The sequence below is a fragment of the Ochotona curzoniae genome, unplaced genomic scaffold (genome assembly GCF_017591425.1).
Source record: "Ochotona curzoniae isolate NIBS_2020 unplaced genomic scaffold, NIBS_Ocur_1.0 contig_2754, whole genome shotgun sequence".
In the NCBI taxonomy this organism is placed as follows: Eukaryota; Metazoa; Chordata; class Mammalia; order Lagomorpha; family Ochotonidae; genus Ochotona; species Ochotona curzoniae.
This window is the reverse complement of record NW_024465582.1, coordinates 15,241,786-15,265,053: the sequence shown is the minus strand read 5'-3', so window position 1 is coordinate 15,265,053 and position 23,268 is coordinate 15,241,786. Positions and strand designations below refer to the sequence as shown.

Here is a 23,268-nt window from a genome sequence, read left to right as displayed (position 1 = left end):
AAACAGGTTTAACTACTTTGATTTCTGTACTCTCCACTCCCTCTTATCTGGACCCAAACACTCTCAGACAGATAATTCTGTCCCTGGCTGGCAGGCATCACAGAAGCATATTTTATGCTCAAAGTTTACCCATAATTATCAGCTGTCAGTTGCCACTGAAATGGAAATCAGGAACTCGAATTCCAGGACAGGCCCTCCCTCGGTTGGCTGGAATTGCTCTGCTGACAGCAAACACCTCTGTGTAGCAATGGCAGCTGCGGCCCCAGGCCCAAGCTCTGTTTCTTGTTTTACTTTTGTGATTTGGACAAGTGGTATGTTCACCTGTTGATACCACAATCACTCAGTACCTCAGACTGTGAGGCCATTTGGAAACAGGGTCAGTGTTGATGTAATTAGTAAAGTAGTACTTGGAGTACAAGTTTGGGTTTTGGCATCCAATCTAGTGCCTGCTAACGGAAAGGCAGTGGGTGATGTCCCAAGGCCTTGGTCCCCTGCAACCCGCATGGGAAACTGGGATAAAAGTCCTGGCTCTTACTCTTAGTCTGGCCCAAACCTGGTTAGTGTAGCCACTTGCTAAGCAAACCAGTGAATGACATAATTTTCTCCCCCCTCTCCATCCCTAACCACCACCACTGCTCTCTCTTAATAAATAAATAAACTTTCTTATGTAAATAAATAAGGAAAGCCCCAACTCAAGATGACTGATGTCATTAAATGGAAAATTTCAGCACTAGCATTGCAGCAAAGCAACTTAAGCCACCACCTGCAATGCCTACATTACATCTGAATGCCAGTTTCAGTCCCAGCTGCTCCACACTTCCAATGCAGCTCTCTGCTAGTGGCCTGGGAAAAGCAGTGGAGGATGTCTCAGGTACCTGGGACCCTGCCTCCCATGTGACTCAGATGATATTCCAGACAACTTGCTTCCAGACCATGGTAGCCATTTGAGGAACTAACCAATGGATGGATGATTCTCTCTCTGTAACTCTGCCTTTCAAATAAATACATCTTTAAAGCAAAATGCGGACACCAAGATGCACATATGGGCAGAGACAGGCAAAATGCTCCTCTACCCAATGAATGCCAAGGGTCACTCGTGATAGATCTGGAGATGGAGAGAGACGGGGACAGATGTCTCCCTCGCTATCCCAATAAGGCAACAACCCCCCCCCCCATCCCCACCTCAGTCAAGGGCTGTCAGCCTCTGGCACCGAGGGATACTCATCTGTGGTTTAGCCCACTCCATGTGAGACACTTGGTCACAGTGCTGCCAGCAAACTACCATGGCAACTTAGCCAGTGACAGTTGTTCAGCCATAATGGAGTGGAAGTCCTTTCCTAACAGAGAGGAAGACATAAATGACAGCTCCTACTGCGCATAATAACGCCTGGCAGGTTAGTGTATTTCAGAGTCTAATAAGTGCTCACTTCGCAGACGTTCATCTTTCACCAAAACCCATTTTTAATGTTTTTGAATTCTGAAGTTCAGTTCCATTAAGTTGCTTGCTTCTTGGAAGGCAAGCCCATGCCCGATTTCTCAGGAGATGTGGAGCGCTGATCAGCCAGGTCTGGCCGGCAGGGCCAGAAAGGTGTGGCTGCTTAACTGGGAGACCTGCCTTTGTTGTAGCAGCAGGAATCAAGCACACCCACTCACGTCCCATCCTTTCCCTCCCCTCAGCGGCCACCACCCAAGACTTGGCCTTCATCCTGGTCCCTTTCTCTGGTTACAGCCTCTCCAGTATCATCCCACTGAATCGTCCTACTGCCAAAATGTAAATCATTTGGAAACCCTGTGCTGCAGCTTTACACAGCCCGCCCAGACTTACCGAAGTTGCACGCAGAAGTTGATCCCTCCTGTCAAACTTTACATTCTGCTACTAGTCTACCTCTTCACTTCTACTATTCACCTCCCTCCTCATAGAATAGGTCCTGAGTGCTTTGTTACCCTTAAACTACTCAATCGAGACGGCCTCACCCCAAACTCAGAACAGAGCTACTCATCTAAACACTTGAAAGCTTGGTGCTGCTATTCTCATGCATGTCGGTCTTCTTTTCTGAACCAGATGTAAACTTCGTTTAAAAATTTGAAAGGCAGGGCCCGGCGCGGTGGCGCAAGTGGTTAAGTCCTCACCTTGCACGCCGGGATCCCATATGGGCACCGGTTCTAATCCCGGCAGCCCCGCTTCCCATCCAGCTCCCTGCCTGTGGCCCGGGAAAGCAGTCGAGGACGGCCCAAAGCTTTGGGACTCTGCACCCGCGTGGGAGACCCGGAAGAGGCTCCTGGCTTCGGATCGGCATAGTATCGGCCGTTGCGGCTCACTTGGGGAGTGAATCATCGGACGGAAGATCTTCCTCTCTGTATCTCCTCTCTGTATATCCGCCTTTCCAATAAAAAATAATAATGAAAATAAATCTTTAAAAAAAAAAATTTGAAAGGCAGATTTGAGAGAGAGAGAGAGAGAAACTTCCATCCATTGGTTCAGTCCCCCCACATGATCATAGGTATCTAAGGACTTGAACCGTCTTCCACAGGCCACAAGCAGGGGACTGAATCAGAAGTGGAACAGCCGGGACACAAACTGGTACCCATAAAGGATGCCTGTGCCGCAGGTAGAGGCTTAGCCTACCACGGTGCCAGTCCCTGTAAACTTCTTGAGATCATTCACTCATCACACACCACACATATGCCAGGCAGCAGGGCTCACGTACCTCAGCAGCTGCCATTTACTGAATATTTACTGAATGCTAGATTTAATCCTAATTTTCTTACACATGCTTTAAGAGAGAGGTACAGGCCTCGCCCCAGGTTATGGGTGAGACACAGAATGATATAATTTATCCAATAGCATAGAGATAATCAAGGCAAAATCTGGGACAAGACAGAAAGCAGGGCTGAGAAACAGTGAATTTTTAACAAGCTCAGCAACCAAGCCCCAAAGAATGTAGATTGTTCGTGGTTACATCTGAGAACATACAACTTCTCAGTTTCTCAATATTGATGAATGACAGGCTGAGATTAAATAAGCATGCCAATCAAGTTTGTCGATGACTCAACGTAACGTTAAGACTAGGAGTTTAATACGGAGCAAAAACCAGAGAAATCAACTGATCTCTTCAAGTGGAACTGAACCAATTAACAACATGTAACTGAGATTTACATCCTGTAACTGGATTAAAAAATATCTAACAGCACAAGCACATGAAGAGAACGAGTTGTACAGTCTACATGAGGGGAAACCACCAACCAGAAACCCATAAGAACCAAGGGAGTAACAGGAACTCGGGTTCTGTGAAGACATCCCATTACTTTTAATGCTTTGGGACAAACCTGCAACTCTGCTCAAAATTCTAACCCCTTGAATCTGAGACTCAGTCACATATGTTCACATGAAAGTTGTGTATGTGACTAAGAATCCTCAGATTTCACAATATCATAAATGACATGGTGCCTGAGTGCCTGAACTCAGAGTAACCCACAGCTAAGCTTACAACATTTAATTACAGGTTGACATCAGTTCCCAACTTTTCAATGAACATGTGAGATCACATCTTGACAGCTCCTATCTGTGTTAAGCAACCTCAAAATTATGACTGCAAAATGGTATAATTCAAACAGTATCTGTTAATCTCTCTTCTTATCAGATCAGTTCACTCAATATATCAGTGGATTTAAAAGAAAAAGCATGTCACCAGCTCTAGCTCCAGCCTTCATCCCTAACATGGAAAAGGCATCTAACTTCACCTGAAGCCACATGCTGCCAAAGGCCTCCACCACAGGGCAATGTGTCCTGGGGAGGTAGCCACCAATAGTCACTTCTAGGGCAAAAGTAATCCAAATGGTACACAGCCCTTAACATCTGGGGTCATTTTGACACACTTTCACTATCCAAGTATCAAAGAAGACTCAAAAATCACCCATGGCTGTGTTCATGGGCTCCAGGCTTTCATCCTGCCCCTCCAGGGTTCACTTGTCACAAAGCTGCCAGCTGCAAGCTATGTCTCCCTGCCTCCCTTGCAACCAGCTAGGTAGGGGAGGAACATATGACTAAGTTCTACCTGTGGGCAATGACTTACATACCCTCAGCGTCACATCCTTTTAAAGAAAGGTGCTAAGACATGACCATAGACACCACATTAGAGCAGCATTGTTCAATTTAATTTGAGTATAAGGCACATGTCACTGTAAAGTTTCCAATGGTTACATTAACAACAACAAAAAAGGAAACAGAAAAAGGTGAGATGAACTTCATTATATCTAAGCTGTCTGAATATTGGCACTTCAATAAATAAAATGAAAAACCACCTTACAAAACATTCTACACTCTTCTTTCAGTGTAGAAATGCAGTGTATACAATCTACAATAGCAAAGACATGGAAACAACCCAGATGCCCATCAACAGACGCATGGATAAAGAAAGTGTGGTGCATAGACTCTTTGGAATACTACTCAGCCATTAAAAAGAATGAAACTGTACCATTTGAAACCAAATGGTCCCAACTAGAGACCATTTTGTTCAGTGAAATAACTCAATCCCATCAGGACAATTATCATATCTTCTCTCTGACATAAGGCAACCTTCATGAAAAATACAAGATCAATAGCCTTTTCAATAGCTTTTGCTACATCTCAGAAGGCTTGATGCTTTTATACTCATTCATTCAGAAAGAGTTTTATTAATTTCTTCACTGACTCATAGGTCACACAGTAGCATCATTTTCTTCAAGAAGGTTTTTTATTTTCCTTTTCATTTCCTCAGTGACACACTGATCATTCAGTAGCATGTTATTTAACTTCATGTTGTTAATTTTCTATTTATTCTTCCTGTTGATTAATTTTCTATTTATTCTTCCTGTTGTTGATTTTGTTTTATGATTTTTCATTTAAGGGGGTGTACAGTAACTGTATAATAGAGACTATCACAGGCAGATGAGAATATACAATTTAGTATGCATCTCTAATTTCAAACCAAAGACGGACTCCCAATAAAACCACTGAATATATCTTGACAATATGACACTGAACTCTCTGCCATTGTCCATACCTACGATGTCAGGATGCACAAAATAGCAGGACGATGGACTTAGGACTTTTTAGGAAGGACTATATTATTGTTAATGATATGGGAGGAATCAACAGTGGGGGAGAAGGAGGTTTGGAGAGAGGAAAGGGGAAATCCCAGAGCCCACAGAACTGTATCATAAAATAATAAATTATTTTTTAATATAGTGCATAATGTACACTTACAGCTCATCTCCATGTGGACTAAAGCTACGCCCCGTACAGTACAGCTTTCAAAGTGAGCAAAGGGCTTGGATCCCTGGATGCTTCTCTGGAACAGAGCTGCCCCACTGCCCCAGAAACAACTGGAAACATTCACTTTAGAAGAAAACAACTTCCAACTTGACTCAGCCACTCTATTCTAAAGTATTTTCTTTTTATACCTTATCATGTACCTAATGAATATGTCCACTGGGACTTCATAGAAGGAACCTGGAGTGTCTCAGTTATGAAACAATTTTTCAAAGAATGGACAGTTTCACAAGTTCACTCTCTTATCAAAACCCCTTCCAAAACTACAGGCCAAGTCACTCAGCACTGAGAAACATCTCAGGATAAATACATCAAAGATAACATGTGCTCCCTTAGACTTCGTATGTTTTGCTCATTTTAAAAGTCTCTGCACTTGCCAGTCAACCAACCCACTGGGCATCCGAGGAAGGAGAAGGGTGCTAGAAACCATCTAAATCATTTGCCTCCTAAGAAATACTTTCAGGCTGTGTCTCCCTAAAAAATATTAAGCATTCTTTTTTTTTTTTTTTCTTTAAGGATTCACTCAGTTTTATTGGAAAGTCAGATATACAGAGAGGAGCAGAGACAGATCTTCCATGCACTGGTTCACTCCCCAAGTGGCCACAATTGTCAGAGCTGAGCTGACAGGATCCAGGAGCTTCTTCCAGGTCACCCACGCAGGTACAGGGTCCTAAGGCTTTGAACTGTCCTCTATTGCTTTCCCAGGCCACAAGCAGGGAGCTGGATGGGAAGTAAAGCAGCTAAGACAAGAACCAGTGCCCCTATGGGATCCTGGCGCATGCAAGGCAAGGACTTTAGCCATTTATCTACCGTGCCTTGCCCTTAAACATTCTTATTAATGTAATAAAGTACTGGAAAAACTAATCAAGTTGGTCAGAAGACAATGACTTTCCTATTTACAATTAAAAAAGGGAATTGAAAACACAGGAAGCCAAGGCTAGATGTGAAGATTTACACAGACACACCGGGCCTCTGGCTGATTCTGCTCTGAGTCACCCTACAACGGTGGGGAGTCTCCAAAGAGTTCATGGAAAAGATATAAAATGCGTACTATGAAGAAAAAAAAAAAACAGTGCACAGATTTCAAAAGTTCTATGCACCAAACTTATTTATGAATTCTATTTTTCACTAACTTTTGCAAGTATCCTTGTAAAAATAAAAATAACCGATTCCCAAGAACAGAAATCTTAGGGAAGAAATTCCACTGAAAATTTCCACAAGATGATTCAGAAGCAATTGTTATTTCACTCCTAAGGAACCAGTACATAACGAATTGGTCAAAGAAAAAACTAAAGCCAAAGTTCAAAACGATTAGGTAATTAATTCAGAATCAGGAGATAAAGAGAGAATGACCCAGATGACTCATTCTCTGGGTAGACTATCAGATTCCCCACCTTAGGGGCCAGGTTCTAGGTTTCATATTGTCTCCAGCTGCAAGCGTATTGAGTTTAACCAAGAATTACACAGTAGGGTGACTCAACAGAAGCTGCAGTCCATTCAGCCATGCAGCTCCTTTTAGACATAGATGTTTCTTAGCTCCACTGGAAAAGCTGAGTAACATCCTGCATCGCTCATGTAAGAACTGAAGTCTGAATGCATTTGGCTCCCAGGAAACAGACCAGCAAACTTTGTCCAGACCCTTTCCTACCACAAGGGAACAGAGACACTGATGAGCTTCCCCATCGTGAACACACTTGAGATGGCCCTAACTCACCGTGTGGGCCCTTTTCAAGCACACAGCAGGAAGGCAGAATGCATTCTGTGCAACTCGAAGCTTCAGAATGCAAGGATGTAAATGCTCTGTTAGCAGGTGTGCACAGTACTAGACAACATATGATCTCACATCAAGGAAACACACACACACAGGTGGTCCCGACATGCCTTTCATGTATCAAATACTCAACTTTGGCCAAGTCCCTTGCTTTCCTTCAATCGTCATCCCTTCCTCTGTAAATGCCATTACAACAATGGCCTGGAGTTTTATGAGCATTCAATGACAGAGTCATCAGAGGGCTTAGCATTCATTGTGCCTGGCACCTGGAGAGCAGCCAACTGATGAGAGCACTTTCTCCCATGGCTCTTGCAGAAGGGCAGCGATCAAGGTGTGTTCCTGTTTAGGACTCATGTTGTATGAGACAGTGCACACACAGCCTCCCTCTAGCAGTGAACACGGTCTTCTGGGTGAGGGGCATGTGGAACTGGGGTCAGAGGGGAGCAGCCCTAGGATAGAATGACCTGCAGGTGTCAGGAGCTGAATGGTATCCTCCTCATCTCCAAGGGACTCCCACGTGGAAGTCCTACTGCCCCCTACCTCATTATGTGGTCTTAGAAAAACACATGTGGCCCAGCACGATGGCTCAATTAGCGAGTCCTTAGCCTGCAAACACTGGCATCCCCTATGGGTGGGTCCCAGTTCAGATCCCAGCTTCTCTACTTCCGATCAAGCTCCCTACTTATAACGTGGGAAGGCCGCACAGGATGGCTTAATTTCTTGGGGACTTGTATGCACATGGGAGACCCAGAGGAAGCTCCTGGCTTCAGATAGGTTCAGTTCCAGCCATTTACAGCCATTTGAGGGGAGTGAATCAGTGGATAGAAAATCTTTCTCTGTCTCCCCCACTTCTCTATAAATCCACCTTTCCAATAAAAATAAATCTTTAAATATATATATATATGTGGGGGGGAGGAAGGCAGAACAGCGGAAGAAGCATCTGACAGCAGACATTGGCAGCAACCACTTGGCAGCAACCACTTGCACCCTGGGGCAACACATGAGACAGATGCTGCCCTCACAGCCCTCACACGCAACTAACCCTGCTGACACTGATCTCAGACTCCCGGCCTCTCCAACTGGGAGACACCCCATTTCTGCTGCTCTTGCCACCCAGCTTGTGGAGCTCCGCTGCAGCAGCCCAAGAAATGAGTCCAATAAGAACAAGCAAAAGCCCATTTACAAACGGTTTTCAGCACCTGGAAAACCCATAGCCAGACCCAACCCAGACAGATCTCATCTCTAGAACTCTCCTAACATCTCCTGCCTCCACTCAATGCAGTCATCTCTGAGGCATTTTAAGATGATGGATTTGGGGCTTAGATTTTTACATACTCCCATTCTGTGCTTGCATGGTGGGGGAGAGAAGCTTAAACATCTGTGAAAACTTACTGTAAATCACCAAAAACTCCTTGAATATAAAAGACCTTGGCAGAGAGATTGGCTGCTGGTTTTCATGAGAACTGTTATCTCAACAGGCAACAAATGCAAATGCTGGGCTAAGCAGGATATGTCTGGTTCCTCCAGATTCCCAGGGTGTGTGCGTTTTCCTGGGTTAAATAATTGGGCATTCAGAAGCTGCCACACGAAGGTATGCCATCAACTTCATCTTGCACAGAGTGGCTCATGTCAAACTGGCTGTTCTGATTTTAGTAGTATGCCCACTGCTTCCCTCTTCAAATGGAAAACGTCCTTGGGAACACATCTTTCATAAAATTAAACACACACCCTCAAAGTAAACTGTGAAGCCGTCGGTCATATCTGAGTATCATTTCTCACGAACTGTTACAAAGACCTTCCATCCCTCAACTTCCACCCATATTACTAAAGGCACTAAAAACTGGCATTTACAAAGAAATTCCAGAAGCCTGAGTATTTTATTAGTGGAGGGAAATCCCAACCTTTTTGGCCCCAGTTCTCATGATGACAGCTCATTTTTCCATGGGGAATCACATCCTAGTTGTTGCAATATTTAAAGAGGTAAAGAAGCCACTTTCAAACTCCGCTCATAAAAGATACAAATAATGGTGATTTGGGATTCTGTGCTTGCTTTATGAGCATAAAAGCCTGTCTATCCGTTTGAAAAATGAGAATGAAAACTTGATGGCATTCTTACAGAAATACTCTGCACTACCTGAATTAGGGGTACTCTCCTACATTCATGAAGTATGACTGTTGGCATGTCAAGAGTAATTTTTTTGTAAATATTTACTTATTTCTTGCAAAGAGAGAGAGCAGGAGCCACTTGTTCACGCCCCAGATGCCCACAATGTGCAGGTGGGGCCAGGCTGAAGCCAGTCTCCACTGGGTCTCTCACAGGGGGTTAGGAACCCAAGTATTTGGGCCATCATCTGCCTCCCAAGTGCATCAGCAGGACGCTGGACTGGAACAGAGGTGGACTCCATCTCAGGCACTCCAATTCGAGATGCAAGCATCCCAAGTGGTGGCCTGACCGACTGCCCTACACCTCAATGCACACCCCATCAAGGGCAATTGTTAGACTGCATCTGCTGCCCACCATGCTGCTTGGCTGCTGCGCATACGGCCTCTTGCCCTCTCTCAAACATCTTCCCAATACTACCCATCCTCATGGCCTTGATGAAGTCAGCCTCATAAAGCTCCCCAGGTATTTCCAATTCAGAGTGACTCGTCTCTAAAAAAACCACAGCACTACCACCAGGACTCTCCATTTATGTCATCTTAGATCGTCTTTGACAGCCTGATGCTGTAGCCTAGCAGCTAAAGTCCTCGCCTTGTACATGCCAGGATCCCATATGGGCACTGGTTCATATTCCCGTGGCCCTGCTTTCTATCCAGTTCCCTGCTTGTGGCCTGGGAAAGCAGTCGAGAATGGTCCAAAGCCTTGGGACCCTGTACCCATGTGGGAGACCCGGAAGAGGCTCCTGGCTTAGCTCTAGCCATTCCATTGCAGCCACTTGGGGAGTGAATCATCAGATGGAAGATCTTCCTCTCTGTCTCTCTCCTCTCTGTATATCTGATTTTCCAATTTAAAAAAATCTTTAAAAAAAAAAGTGTCCTTGAGAAACTACATTCTATAGTATACATTCTATACTATTTGTGCCTGGCCTTAGTATTTCTTATGTATATTTTTCCTTCCTCTCCCCTAAGTTCACCAGCTTCCTAAAGGCAAGAAAACAACACTTCACCTTCTGCTTTATCCCCTTTATATTTAACTCCAATTGAAGGACTCTCACAGTGAAGTTATAACTGTGAGCTGTGGGATGTCATTTACCATAGACATCCTCAGCCTCTGGGGGTCATGCACCGAGCCCCAGTAGATTTAGCGATCCCAGTCACTAGACAATGCCATTGTCTGACCACAGCCCACACAATCAGGCTGAATTCCTGTGCTGCACCACACACGGAACCAGGCCAATTTTAAGTCAGGGGTTCCAGAAAAGCCAGTCTGATTAAATGTCTGGGTGCATTGTGGCCTTGGAGCATCAGAGTGAGCTGAAAGGAGCTTCTTGGGCCACTCTGGTTCTTTCCATCACGCCTAGACTTTGCTTCCATGGCCACCCACCGATCTGCCTACAGACCTCCCAGATACAAGCTGGCTGAAATGCGATCATGCCAGCCAGTCACCTGTCTTCTCTTTATGCAAGTGCTAATCGGATCCGTTTTCCTCTTCTGCTTATCCCCCAGAAATACAAAGAGCTCTTTCTTTTGCCTTCTCCTCCACCCCAAGGGTACAAAGAAAACTGGACAGCTAATGGTTCTAAGGATACTTTTTTGAGGCGGACCACCTGGTCAAGGTTATAGTTTGGCTCACATAACGATGTAAATATTTGTATGCTTGTTTTCCTTGAAATAATACAGACCCATTCATGTGCATTATACAAAAAAAAAAATAATTCAAACCAAGGACATATATTGAAAAGCAAGCCTCCCTCTCTCATTCACCCCTAGCTCTTACTTTTCCTCCTCAAAAGAAGCAACCGTTACTAGAATATTGTATTCTCTAGGGGCCGGCACCATAGCTTAACAAGTAAAGCCTTCACCTGTAGCATCTTATATGGGCACCGGTTTGTGTCCCAGCTGCTGCACTTCTGATCTAGTTCCCTGCTAATGGCCTGGGAAAGCAGCAGAGGATAGCCTTAGGATGCTGCATCCACATAGGAGAACTGGAAGAAACTCCTGGCTCCCAGTTTTGGACCAACCCAACTTGGGCCAAGAAGGCCATTTGGGGAGTAAACCAGAGGATGAAAGATCTTTCTCTCCGGCTCTCCTACTCTTTCTGTAACTCTGCCTTTCAAATAAAAATAAGTAAACCTTTTTTTAAAAAAAAGAAAATTATGGCTGTAATAAATGTTCTAAGCCCCACTGAAATTTTTTTATTGTCTTGAAAAGCAAAGTGAGAAAGAGGCAAAGGCAGAGGCAGAGAGGGGTGGGGAAGAGAGAGAGAGAAAGAGCCCTCTATAACACGAGGGCTTGGCCAGACAAAAATCAGGAACCTGGAATTTCAGGCTAATTAATCTTCTACATGGGTAGCAGGGGCCCACACATGTAAGTCATCATCTGGTGCCACCCAGCGAGGAATCAGCAGCAAGCTTGAACGGAAGTGCAGTAGCTAGCATTCAAACCAGACACTGTGATACGACATGTGCTGTGATACCTGAAGCAGCAACCTAACTGCTGGGCCGGAATCTCACCGCTGAGTCCATCTCATTTGTTTGTCAAGACAGTGTTTTTTCATTTGCCTTCCTTTGTATGTGTTCACTGATCATCACGGGACATGTTCAGGCCCTGTCATGTGTGTTGGATACCCCTTGGCTCCTGTAACCTTCTCAGCAGCTCTATGAAGCCAGTATGATTATTCCCTCCACTTCTCAGGTGAGCAGCCAGAGCTTGAGAAGAGTGTGAAGTCTGTCCAAGTCCAAAGGCACACACCCGAGCGGATTGCTTGACTACCCTGTTTCATGAAACAGGACCTCCCTGCTGAGCTGCCTTTGAAAGCCTGGGCCCTCCGCAATCACACATCCTTGCTCTCAAAACTGCCTCCATCCCTTAGAGCTCTAGGACCCCACACAAGTTACTCCAACTCCTTCAGCTTCAGTTTATTCACCTGCAAGATGAGCTTCACGAAGAAACTTAGCAGGTGAAATCTGTGGAATAAATTTCACACAAAGAGCCCTAGGGCGGCACCTGAGAAGCATACACCGACTGTCATAGAGCTGGGGAACGAACTGGGGTTTGCTGGTTTTCTGTCTTTTGTCTGCCTTCCATCCAGCTGTACGGGAAAGCAGTTTGGGATGAACCGGAGAGCCACCTGGCTCCATCACACCCGTTTCCTCTGCTCCCCTCCCACAGGCCTGTTCCTCTAGCATTTCTGCTTTCGCCAACACGAACTGCCAAAATCATGGCCTTCACCACTGCCAGATCCCAGCAGCCTCTGCACTGGTTTTGGGACTAGATATTTTTTTTTTCAAATCATGGAAATAGTTCGATTTTTATTTAAAGACTAAGAACCCAGCAACACCCTTTCTACCACCACCAGCTTTTAACTTTTAAAGCAAAAGTCCACATGCCTGACACTTCCATGGCCATGTTCACAACCACAGAACTCTAGACTGTCACACATGCTTTTGCTAAGATCAGCTGGGCTTGCATACATAGAAGCTACTCAAGTACCCATGGAATGGAGACACTTGCTACCCTGGGCTCAAAATTAATCAACCTCTGTCTGCTAAACCGACCACTCGAGTCCACTTCATTGCTTTTTCTTCCTTAACTAAAAGACAAAGGAACCGTGCAGGGCTTTCAGCAGCTTATGAGAAATGCAATTAAAAGGTTGATTTTGGTGCAAAAAGCTGGAAATCCATGCATAGTTTCTAATGCTCTACACATTTTCCACAGACTTTAGAAGGTCCACAGGGAGACTGTGGTAGACATCCAGCAAGCAGATGCGCAGATGAAGGATGTTCGTTGCTGGGGTAAAGGGAGTGGAGTGCAAAGAAAGACTAAAATAATTTCTCCAGGCAATGGCTAATTCCATGACTTGGGCCAAATCACTTCGCATTCCCTCAGTTTTAATTTCCCCCAATGAATGCAAAGGTAAAACCACATTTTTCCTAAGAACTCTCCCTTTTGAGACCTTTCTTGACATGAGACTCAGTTTTGCAATCAATCTATGATCATCTCATCTGGCCTGCCCCTTATCAGGGCAGTAAGTTACACGTCACAGCGCTGCCTTGGGAGATAAGGTTTGGCCCAGATGAATGAGCATGTGACATGCGGCCTTAAAAGATGCAGCCTCCATTTATTACAAAAAACACACTTGTGCCAAACTGTCAAAATAGAATTCACGGCCAAGCAATACAACCCAAGTTCACCCATCATTACGCACAGTTAAATGAGAAAGGAGCAAGCCCATCTTGAAGGCGACAGCTCTTGATTTCCTTCTAAGGTCTTGCCATAAATTTCTCCCATTCAACCACTCTGCTTAAGCATCTGGAATGCAGCTAGCATAAACCTGGGAGCCCAGCAGGGTTTATGAGTTGACCTCCTGTTAAAACATGTGCTTCAGCCTTGTGCTATGCGATTTCTCTGCATTTTTCCCTATGGGAGACTTTGCTTCATAATTCTGACATCATAACAGTTTCCTCCCATCCAAAGTCTTTTGTAATGGCTCAGAGTGAATCAGAACCCTAAGAATGCAGTGGGAGTAAACATTTGGGCGGCCATAGGTATTGTTTTTGTACCACAAAGCCTTGATAGGGAGCTAAAACGCGTTTCTTAAAAGCCAGAAGACGAATCATGCTGATTTCTTAACTGCAGTGTGAAGCCAGTGGCTTTCACAAATGGCATCCTGAATCTGGCTTTTGGCAGTTCACAAATGCTAACTTATGCACTGCTTCTTGCCTTACAGATGTTGAATTCAATCGTTCTCTTCTCTACAAGGCCCAGACTCCAAGACTTTAAAAAAAAATTGTCGTTTTTGAAAACTACACACGCAAACATCATGGAACCTAGAGTATGCCAGTCACAGAATCCACTGAAGACGGGGCCCAGGTCCCTTCTACTGCCTGTAGCTGATTAACCCCACGCCTTATCAAGGTAGGGGTGCGGACTGTGTGTGCAGCTCCGCAGAGAGGCGGAGCAGCCAGACAGTGAGTCACTGCATACTTACATCACTCTTCCTGAACTTCGCCTTCAGACTCTTCATGTTTAGTCCATTCAGTCTTCCAAAGCTCTAGAGGAGATTTTTCAACACCTAAGCAGGAAAAAGAAAGAAGGAATGTAGATCTCCAGATTAATACCAAAAGGACTTCTCCTGGCCATGAGGGTTGGGGAGCTGATTAGGGAGCTGGGGAGCAGGAAAAAAAAAATACTACGTCCAACTCATGATAGACTCCCCTGAACCTTTTGACAAGTTCAACTTCACATAACATTTTATTATTTTAATTAACAAAAATTATGTATGCTTATTATGTACTACAAGACATTCTGAAATATATATGTATATACTCTGGGATAGCTACATTGAGCTAACTCTCTGGGCAGTTTTTAAGAATATAATACATGGCACACATTAACTGCAGTCACCATGGTGTATAACAGATCTCTTGTCTAAGTGAAATATTGCATCCTTCAACCAACATCTCCCCACCTCCTACCGACTCCCAGTCATGGCAACCTCTACTTCTTATGAGCTCAGGGCTTTTAGATCCCACAAATGAGTTCCCAGACATTTAAAGTAGAACAAGTTCAAGTTGCCACACGTCACTGTGCAAACTACAGTCTCTGGACTCAGAGACAGCTCTTCCGTACAGCCCCATGTTGTTACTGTGCCGATCCTCCACCTCTTAAAGGACTGCAATAGGAAAAAACAATAAGGCATAGGGCTCATATTCCAAATGCCATTCATTCCCTATTTGTTTTTCTAACTGTTTGTTTTTCCTCTCCCTTTCCTCAATGCACAGGGCAGTTAGTGAAAAATGCCAGAAACAACAAAACCTCCCTCATCGAACAGCTCATTCCACAGGAGATCACTCCAAACAATTCAGTCCTGACCAGGTCCTGAGGGGACCCAGCAATGCTGAGTTGGAGCTGGAACGGTGTTAAGCAATAACCACATTCAGCATGGGTTGGTAAGTCCCTGAAAACTGAATGTAAGTTATTTCGAGTTAAGTACAAGAGGACCCCAAAATGTTCGTGGAAAATGCTTCTTAGAAAGCAATTACACATGGATTTCAACATCTTTTTTACTACAAATTCAATGTATCTTATAATTCTCTTTCTTTCTACAAAAAAATAAAAAAGAGAATTTGGAAGTCCCCTTGCACAGATAACCTTCTATTCAGCAAAGTTTCCTCTGGATTCTGTAAAGGTCCTTGTCACCCTTCAAATGCCACAATAGAGATGCAGCACAAGTTCTTCATCTTCCAGAGGGAAAGCAGAGCCTCAGAGAGGTTCAGAAACTTGCTTGCAGCCACAAAACCTGTTCATGATGGAATTCACAGCCAGGCTTCAAGGTCTGACCAATAGCCGTGTGTTTTTCCCCTGCCCTGTACTGCTTTATAACTACTACCAAGGGTAGAGCTGAATCCTGTGAGAAGCATGGGGATAGCCTTTCAGCCCATAAGTGCACAAGTATGGAACACCTGCATGTAGATTTAAAAAACTCATTGTGCATTTAATTTTTTTTCAAGGCATGACCCCAGCACACAGTAAACACATAACTTGGAGAGTTGACAAAGGGCAAGCACTATCCCACTGAGAACCAAGGAAATCTGAATCAAATGTTTATCAGGGTGAACCAAAAGTCCTTTGAGGTTACCTCATGCTCCCCTACATCCTGATCATTCTGGATAGAACTCATTGAGGGGGAGGGCAGTGGAATGCAGCCAAGTCAATGAGGCAGCAATTGTGAATGGCCACAGTCATCCCTCCTCATGTCACTGTCAGAGAGTCACCCAGCACTTCTCTGGCTTTGGATGTGTTTACTTTCACTGCAGCTCCTGCCACTGAACAGGGCCACTGGATGAATGGTGTGAAAGCATAGTCATCATAAAGCACTTTGATGGCATTTATCTGAAGGCCGCCAGTTACCGCGGCCTCTCTCTGGTCCCTGTTCCATCTTCCCAGCCTTGGCTGGAATAACAAAATGCCATGTTACCCTGGCAACTTCGCACACTGTCTTTACACACTGCTAATTGCTGGGCATTTAAATCCCAGAGATTGCTGGCTTGTTACCTGCACAGCAAGTGCAATTAACCAGGCAGCATTTCTCAGTGTCTTCCCCCAATTCATCTGCATCAGAAGACCTGGGGACAATTTGCTAAATGTATAATCCTGGTCCCTTCCAAAGGAAACCTCAAGGAACCTCCAAGGCTCAGTCTTTAGCACACAGAGTAGGTGACACAAAAGAAACGCTTGTCCGAGTTGGTCAGGTTTACAGAGCAGCCCCCTTTTCATTTCAAGACAAACCACCTTTTGATGAATTGATAAAGAAATAAGAAGAATCAGATTCATGCTCCAATTGTGAGTGGCCCGTGATATAAACACCAACTATTGCTGGAAACTGGAATTCATCCTTTAATTCCTGCCAACCTCTATTGGCAGCACCAATAACCAAGCAAACCATCGGGGTCAGTAAAGAGCATACGAGGCTTGCATAGCCCACAAACTACAGCCCACTAAGGCAGAACACTCCTAGCATCCCTTTATTCACACAGCACAAGGTATTGCACAACATGATTTTTTTGGCAGTCAAGACGAATCACTTGCATGTTGCGTTTTGTGTGTTGTTTGTCTTTGTCTTCGACTTCCTTTGTTTCTTGACTTTCCTTATTCCCCTTTTCCTTTCTTCCTTCCTAGACCGGCATTAAGAGAAATAGGCATGTACTTATTTGAAAAGGATTAAAGAAAGTAATGAATTCTCCCAAATACCCAGGAGAATGGATTCAGTGCTTACATGAGTGTCTTCCTGGAATCTACAGCTGTGGGTGTGTCACAGCTGGGTGGTCCGTGGGTATAACTCCATGAAAATAATGAGAGGTATCAAGGGAAAAATAGTTCTGGAAACCCACCTTAGTGATTGTAACTGGGAGTAATTAAAGTTATTAATAGATCCTTGCTTTCCTGGTATTTGTAAAAGGATCTTGCACCTCATGCCACGTCTAGCGGGAACTAACTGGCTTCCTGGAAAGATGCCAGGTATCCTCTACCCCAACTACCTCTTCATCCTGAAGATGATCCATGAGTGTTTCAGGGACCTGCCTTCCTTTGGTCAGGTGGGATCTTCCAGCTGTAATTCCCAATCCTAAACTTCAAAAGCCCAGGTTGGATCAAGTGGCACCTGTCAGTGTAGTGAGGTAACGCTAAATCACAGTCCTTGCAAAAGTCACATGGTCGGGATGTTCATTTCAAAACAACTGCAAAAAAGCTGAGCTAGCAGCAGAACAGCCTGATTTGGGTGTGTACATTAAGCGGATCCCACGTGGGTGGAATAAAGTTATCTGAGCCAACTTCTCCCATTTCAAGCAGAGCAAAAAGCATGCCTAGTCCCTGAGGCAGAAGTGAGTTAGTTTACAATCTTCTCGATTCAAATTGAGAGATTGAAATGTGGCTTTCATGACCAGCCGTCAATCATCCCGACAGCTGTCAAGATGACGCATGAGGACAGAGCAGTGCAGAGGTGCAACTCTCTCTTCTCATTGCAAAGAATGGAAACTACGCTCAAGACTTAGATGACTTTCCCTTTAAAAAAAATGATGCAACTCTCCATGACAGCTTAACATGAGATAGCCTTCTCTAATGATGGCATAAGTCAAAAAACTTTGGAATTAGCTTAAAGAGTTTTATTACAAACTTAAAAAAAAAAAAGACTATCTGAGACATTAAAAAGATCATTGATAATGCAGAGGGGGTTTCCTTCTGGGGTGGTGAGAATGTGCTGCAATTGATGGTTGTACAATTTTCACTGTGAACACACTGAAAATCATTGTCATCCTCTTTCAGTGACCAGTGGAATAATACGTGAGTGAGAGTTCAACAAATAGGAAAATTCTAGGTTAGAAGCCTCTAAACTGATTTTAAACAAACTTCAAAGGAACAAAAGGAAGTTAAAAAGCCTTTAAGATGCTAAAACACTGCTGCTCCTGAAGAGAGCTACCTCATTTTGCTATTTCCCTACCACAAGCACCACTGATGTGAAGTGGCTACAACAAAGAGGCTCTTCTCTCCCTCGTCTCCCAAGGACTCCTCCTCCCACCCTTCCCACCCCCTCGCCTGGCCCAGAACCATCCACAAGGCTGGGATGAAACATACCTGCATATAGTGGGGCCTCCCGCAACCTCGTGTGAGTGTCCTGTCATCAGACATGCACTCTGAAAATCCAAGGATTTCTTGTTTGCTTAAATCCCCCATAGGATTTGAAGGCTCAACTAGAACAGAGAACCACTACTGTAGATTCAGTGACACCATACCTATAGTGTACATTTTTCATTTAAAAATAGTCGAGAAACACTGAATAAGTGAACGGGATCACGATTTGTGAGCATCAACTCTCTTCACAGGCTTGGAGGTGAAGAAAGCAGTGTGGGATGGGAATCCTCTACACTCCCATTCCACGAGAGTAACTCGCTGCTTCCCAAGGCCACTAAGCAGCAGTACAAACTCACAGGCAAGTGGTAGCTGTACCCACCTCGACAACTTCCCAAAACTACAAGAAGAAACTCAAGCTTCAAAGGCAGTGATTTGAAGGAATTTCCTCCAAACTGCTCCAGAATTAGAGAGGTAACCAGGTCCCCAAGCTAATCCTCCCACCATGGAACACAGGGACACACTAACATGTGTCTACAGAAAGGCTTTGGGATTTTTCTCTTCCGTTTTTCAAAAGGACATCGAACCTAAGATCCACACCTCTGAAAAAAGTGCTGAACAGGTATAAGAATACTACTTTGCTCCTTTCTCCCCTCTTCATGGTTTCAGAATTCCTGTACAGTACAGGAGGAATTTTAACCAAAAGCTGTATAAACGTTTGAGTCTCTCCATCTAGCAAAATAAACACATTCTTCCCAGACCAACCTTCATGGTAAGTACATTGCTAACAATGCACCTTGCGCCATCCCAATTGCCTGTCCCAGCGAGCAGGCAGAAGCCACTGCAAGTCTCAGCCTCTCCTTTGTGGCTGTGCCTGGAGTTTTGTCACTGCTTCTAGAGTAACAAGTATAAAATGGGAAACAGAGCCCAGCGGATACAGTTTCAGCTTCCTGATTTATTCCTTCTACTACAGACTTGTCTTGCCTTCATAAGACTGAATCTGAATCACCTATGTGGCTATTTCATTTACAGTGCCTTATGAGCAGACATTGTGGAAGACTCAAGACTGACCTGGGTACACATAGACAGTAGCTTTAAATGTTTTATTTCACTTCTTATTTTTTTTTACAATAAGATGTTAAAACACTGTACGAATTCAAAGAATGGAAACCTCTGAGCAGTGGCAAAAATCAAGAGAGATCTTCATAATAGAAGAAAACTGTAACTGGCCTTAAAAGGAACAGAATTCGGGCAAGCCGAGGAGGAAGCAGCACCGTGTCCACCTCTCCCACAAGACTGGGCACTTCTGTTATCCACTTCCCAGGCCAGAGTCATCCACCTGTCAGGCGAAGGTGAGACACTGATCCCATTCGGCCAACAAGTTTTATGAGCTCTCATGAGGTTCAGCAGGCGTGATGGGAACCCTTGCTTAGTTCTATCCAGAAAAAGATCTTATCCCAATCTGACTTGGATGTGAGAGAGGATTTCAAGAGACCTATGAACTTGTTTTCTGAAAATCTGAATTAAAAAAATACATTCTTTAAAAAAAATTTTTTTTTTACTTTGGAAGACAGACTTTATGGAGAGAGAGAAAATGGCTGGGAGAAAAAATGGGCCAAAGACAGGAGTCAGGAGTCTCTTCCAAGTCTCCCACATTAGGTGAAGGGCTCCGAGGGCTTGAGCCATCTTCTGCTACCCGCCCCAGACACATCAGCATGGAGCTTCACTGGAAGTAGAGCAGCTGGATCTGGAACCAGCTCCCACCTGGGATGTTTGCACTGCAGGAGGTGGTTTAGCCCATGATGCCACAATACCAGCCTCCATCAAACACATTTGAAAACACTAACTTATTTAAACAAACGAAGGCTTACAATTTTGCTAATATATCGTTCCTCCTTTTTCCTTCTTGTCTACCCTTTCTCCTCTCATTGTAACCCCTCTGGACCACAGGTGGAGCCGTGCCAAGGGACCCCATCATTGTGAATAATGGAATGACAGAGTTCAAATAGAGTTTTCAATCATTACAGGTCCTTGGAGGCAAGTTCTTGGGACAGATTCTAACAGCATGTCTTTGAAGAGCACTGTGGAGTAAGCTCCAAACTCCCAAATTAACATGCCTGTTATTTCACACGAGACTCCATTCCTCTGGTCAAGAAATGCTTAACAAAGAAAAATTCCATCCTAGATGAAGCCAGGATTCTGCCTCTGACCTCAATCTTCACAATCAATACTGAGTAAAAGTTTCCAACTATGGAATGTATAAATCACAAAAGTACAAAGTGCAACAGTCACTTCATTCCAAAGCAGCCAAGGACAGATTTCAAAGGATTTAGCTGAAAATCAGTAACAGGGCTCTTGAACCAACCCATTACTCATACCTAAGGTATAAATGGATCAGAGCAGCCAATTTGGGGGAGAAACTTTGTTTTAATTTTAATTTTTATTTTGAATTTTATGATACAATTCCATAGAGTCTGGGATTCCCCCTCCCCAGAATTCCCATCCCCGGGGAGAAACTTCCTTTGGGAAAAATTATGCATTGGATTCCATCACATCTAACCAATTTCTCGAGAGGGACTTATAGGTCCAATTGGGTAGATTGGACAAGTATCTAATCCACACCGGAAAACCTAAAAGGCAGGAGAGAAAGTGGTCTGCACTTGACAGATGCTGCCATGTGGAGCTCAACCCCATTGCTGGACTTTATTTGTGTCTAGATCTAGGTTTCCTAGAATCAGTGAAGACAATGTACAACAGAGGGTGGTAGTAGGTCAGGTCAGGAGGATGAGGAAAGAAGCCAATTCTCTAACGCAGAAGCAACAAGCAAGGACAACTGTGTCTCCTTTACCAAGGGGAGTCCTAGGAGAGGTCCCCGAGACGAGAGAGCAGCAGGGAAGGGGTATCGAGAGGCTCCCCACTCAACTGATCAGGATGTTAGAACAAAGTACCACTCCGAAGATGGTTCTGGAGGCTGAGGTCCAAGACTGTCCCCAGCACTGGCCTCCTTCTAAGGTCTCCTTCTTTGGCTAGCAGACGGCCATCTTCTCCCTGTCCTCATCTCTTCTCCTAAGGACACCAGTCATACTGGGTTAGGATTTACCAAGATGGCCTTGCTTAATTTTAAATGCCTCTTTAAATGGCCTACTCCAAATCCAGGTACATCCTCCTCAGGCAACAGGAGCAAGGATGTCAACATACGAATTTTGAGGGGTCACAGCTCAGCCCACAATACTCCCAGAAACGGTTCAATAGGGTCAGACGCACTGTCACCCTCCGGGAACAGAGCACAACCTCACCTTGCAATGGTACCAGTCAAGTAAGGACTCTTTTGCCCCTTTACTCTCACCTTCTATCCTGCCCCCAATTCTACCAAGGAAGCATGTCTGGGGGAAAAAGAGACAATGGAGAAGGTGGGGCAGCACAATGAAGGAAAAGAGAGAAAATGGGAGGGTATTTGCCTTTAAATAATTTTAATATTCATCATTATGTAAAATTAAAACTATTTAGCAACCAAAGTTGACTACAGAACTTTTCAACATCTAGGAAGAATCAGACAAGCCAGGGATTATCTGAATTATGTGCAGAGAGCAGGAAAGAAAATAGACCTGCTTAAGAATTTCATCTGATTAGTCTTAACAAACCATTCACTCATATATACACATACATATGTGTGTTTAAATGAATGAGTGACTGAAGGAATGAATGAGTAAGCCAGCAACCTTCCCGGGCATTAGTTACGGCCTGGGTGTGTTCATGTAAGTTATCTCTGCCATGCATTCAGCAAGGTGTCCAGGTGATAGAGAGGATGGCAGAGAAGGAGGGCAACACCTTGCAATAGTTTCCTGTTGATAACGAATCCTTTCCTAAGCTCTGATAGTTCACTTCTTTCTCTCCCAAAGAAAATCACTGCCACATCTTTTTAAGCCATAAACATCAGTTGGAAACTGAATCCTAACAATCACGAAGTAAAATTCTCTTGAGAACATTCACTGCCGAATGTTCTCTATTTGCTCTCCTGCGAGCAAGGACATTTCGTTGGAGAACCAAATAGATGATTTTTCTCTGAGACTAACGTCCGTCATTCACCAGGACTGACACTGGCTGTGACGCAGGCAGAGGCAGCAGCAGCGGGGCTGCAGGATGGGCTGTGGCTCCAGCAGCACCGCCACCTGACCTGTGAAAGCTGCCTGTGTACCCAGGGAGCCCTCCAATCCCACTGCCCTCACCCCACCCAATTTTAAAACCACAGGCTTAATCAAAGCAAGCTACATCTGGAATTTAAAAAAAAATACTGTACTAAGAAATTCCACAAGATTTTTATTCCTTATGCTGAGGTTATTTTTTTTTCAAGATTTACTTTTTTTTTTTTTTAAGATTTATTTTTATTGGAAAGGCAGATATACAGAGAGGAGGATCTTCTGTCCGATGTCCCAAGTAACTGCAACAGCCGGAACTGCACCAATCCAAAGCCAGGAGCCGGGAATTTCTTCCTTGTCTCCCACACAGGTGCAGGGTCCCAAGGCTTGGGGCCGTCCTTGACTGCTTTCCCAGGACACAAGCAGGGAACTGGATGGGAAGCATGGCGGCCGAGATTAGAACAAGCACCCATAGGGATCCTAGCGCGTTTGAGGCCAGGACTTTAGCCACCGGGCACGATTTACTTCAATATTTATTTATGTATTTATGGAAAGGTATATCAGATTTACAGAAAGAAGGAGAGACAAAGAGACAGATCTTCCATCTGCTGGTTCACTCCCCAAGTGGCTGCAACAGCCAGAGCTAAGCCAATCTAAAGCCAGGAGCTTGTTCTGGGGATCCCACATGAGTGCAGGGTACCAAGGCCTTGGACAATCCTCGACAGCTTTCCCAGGACACGAGCAAGGAGCTGGATGGGAAGTGG

At 44.4% G+C, this 23,268-nt stretch overlaps 1 protein-coding gene across 2 annotated transcripts in view; it reads right to left on the bottom strand.

Annotated features, from left to right (window-relative positions):
- RAI14 (retinoic acid induced 14) overlaps window positions 1-23,268 on the bottom strand; it is a 128,510-nt gene that overhangs the window by 90,525 nt on the left and 14,717 nt on the right. Inside the window, exon 2 of one of the 2 annotated variants that reach the window (XM_040977453.1) lies at window positions 14,233-14,316. In XM_040977453.1, coding sequence (XP_040833387.1) covers window positions 14,233-14,268 — 36 coding nt within the window. In that variant the 5' untranslated portion in view covers window positions 14,269-14,316. Of the gene's footprint in view, window positions 1-14,232; window positions 14,317-23,268 lie in introns of those variants that run through there. The other variant, XM_040977452.1, reaches the window with a different exon arrangement.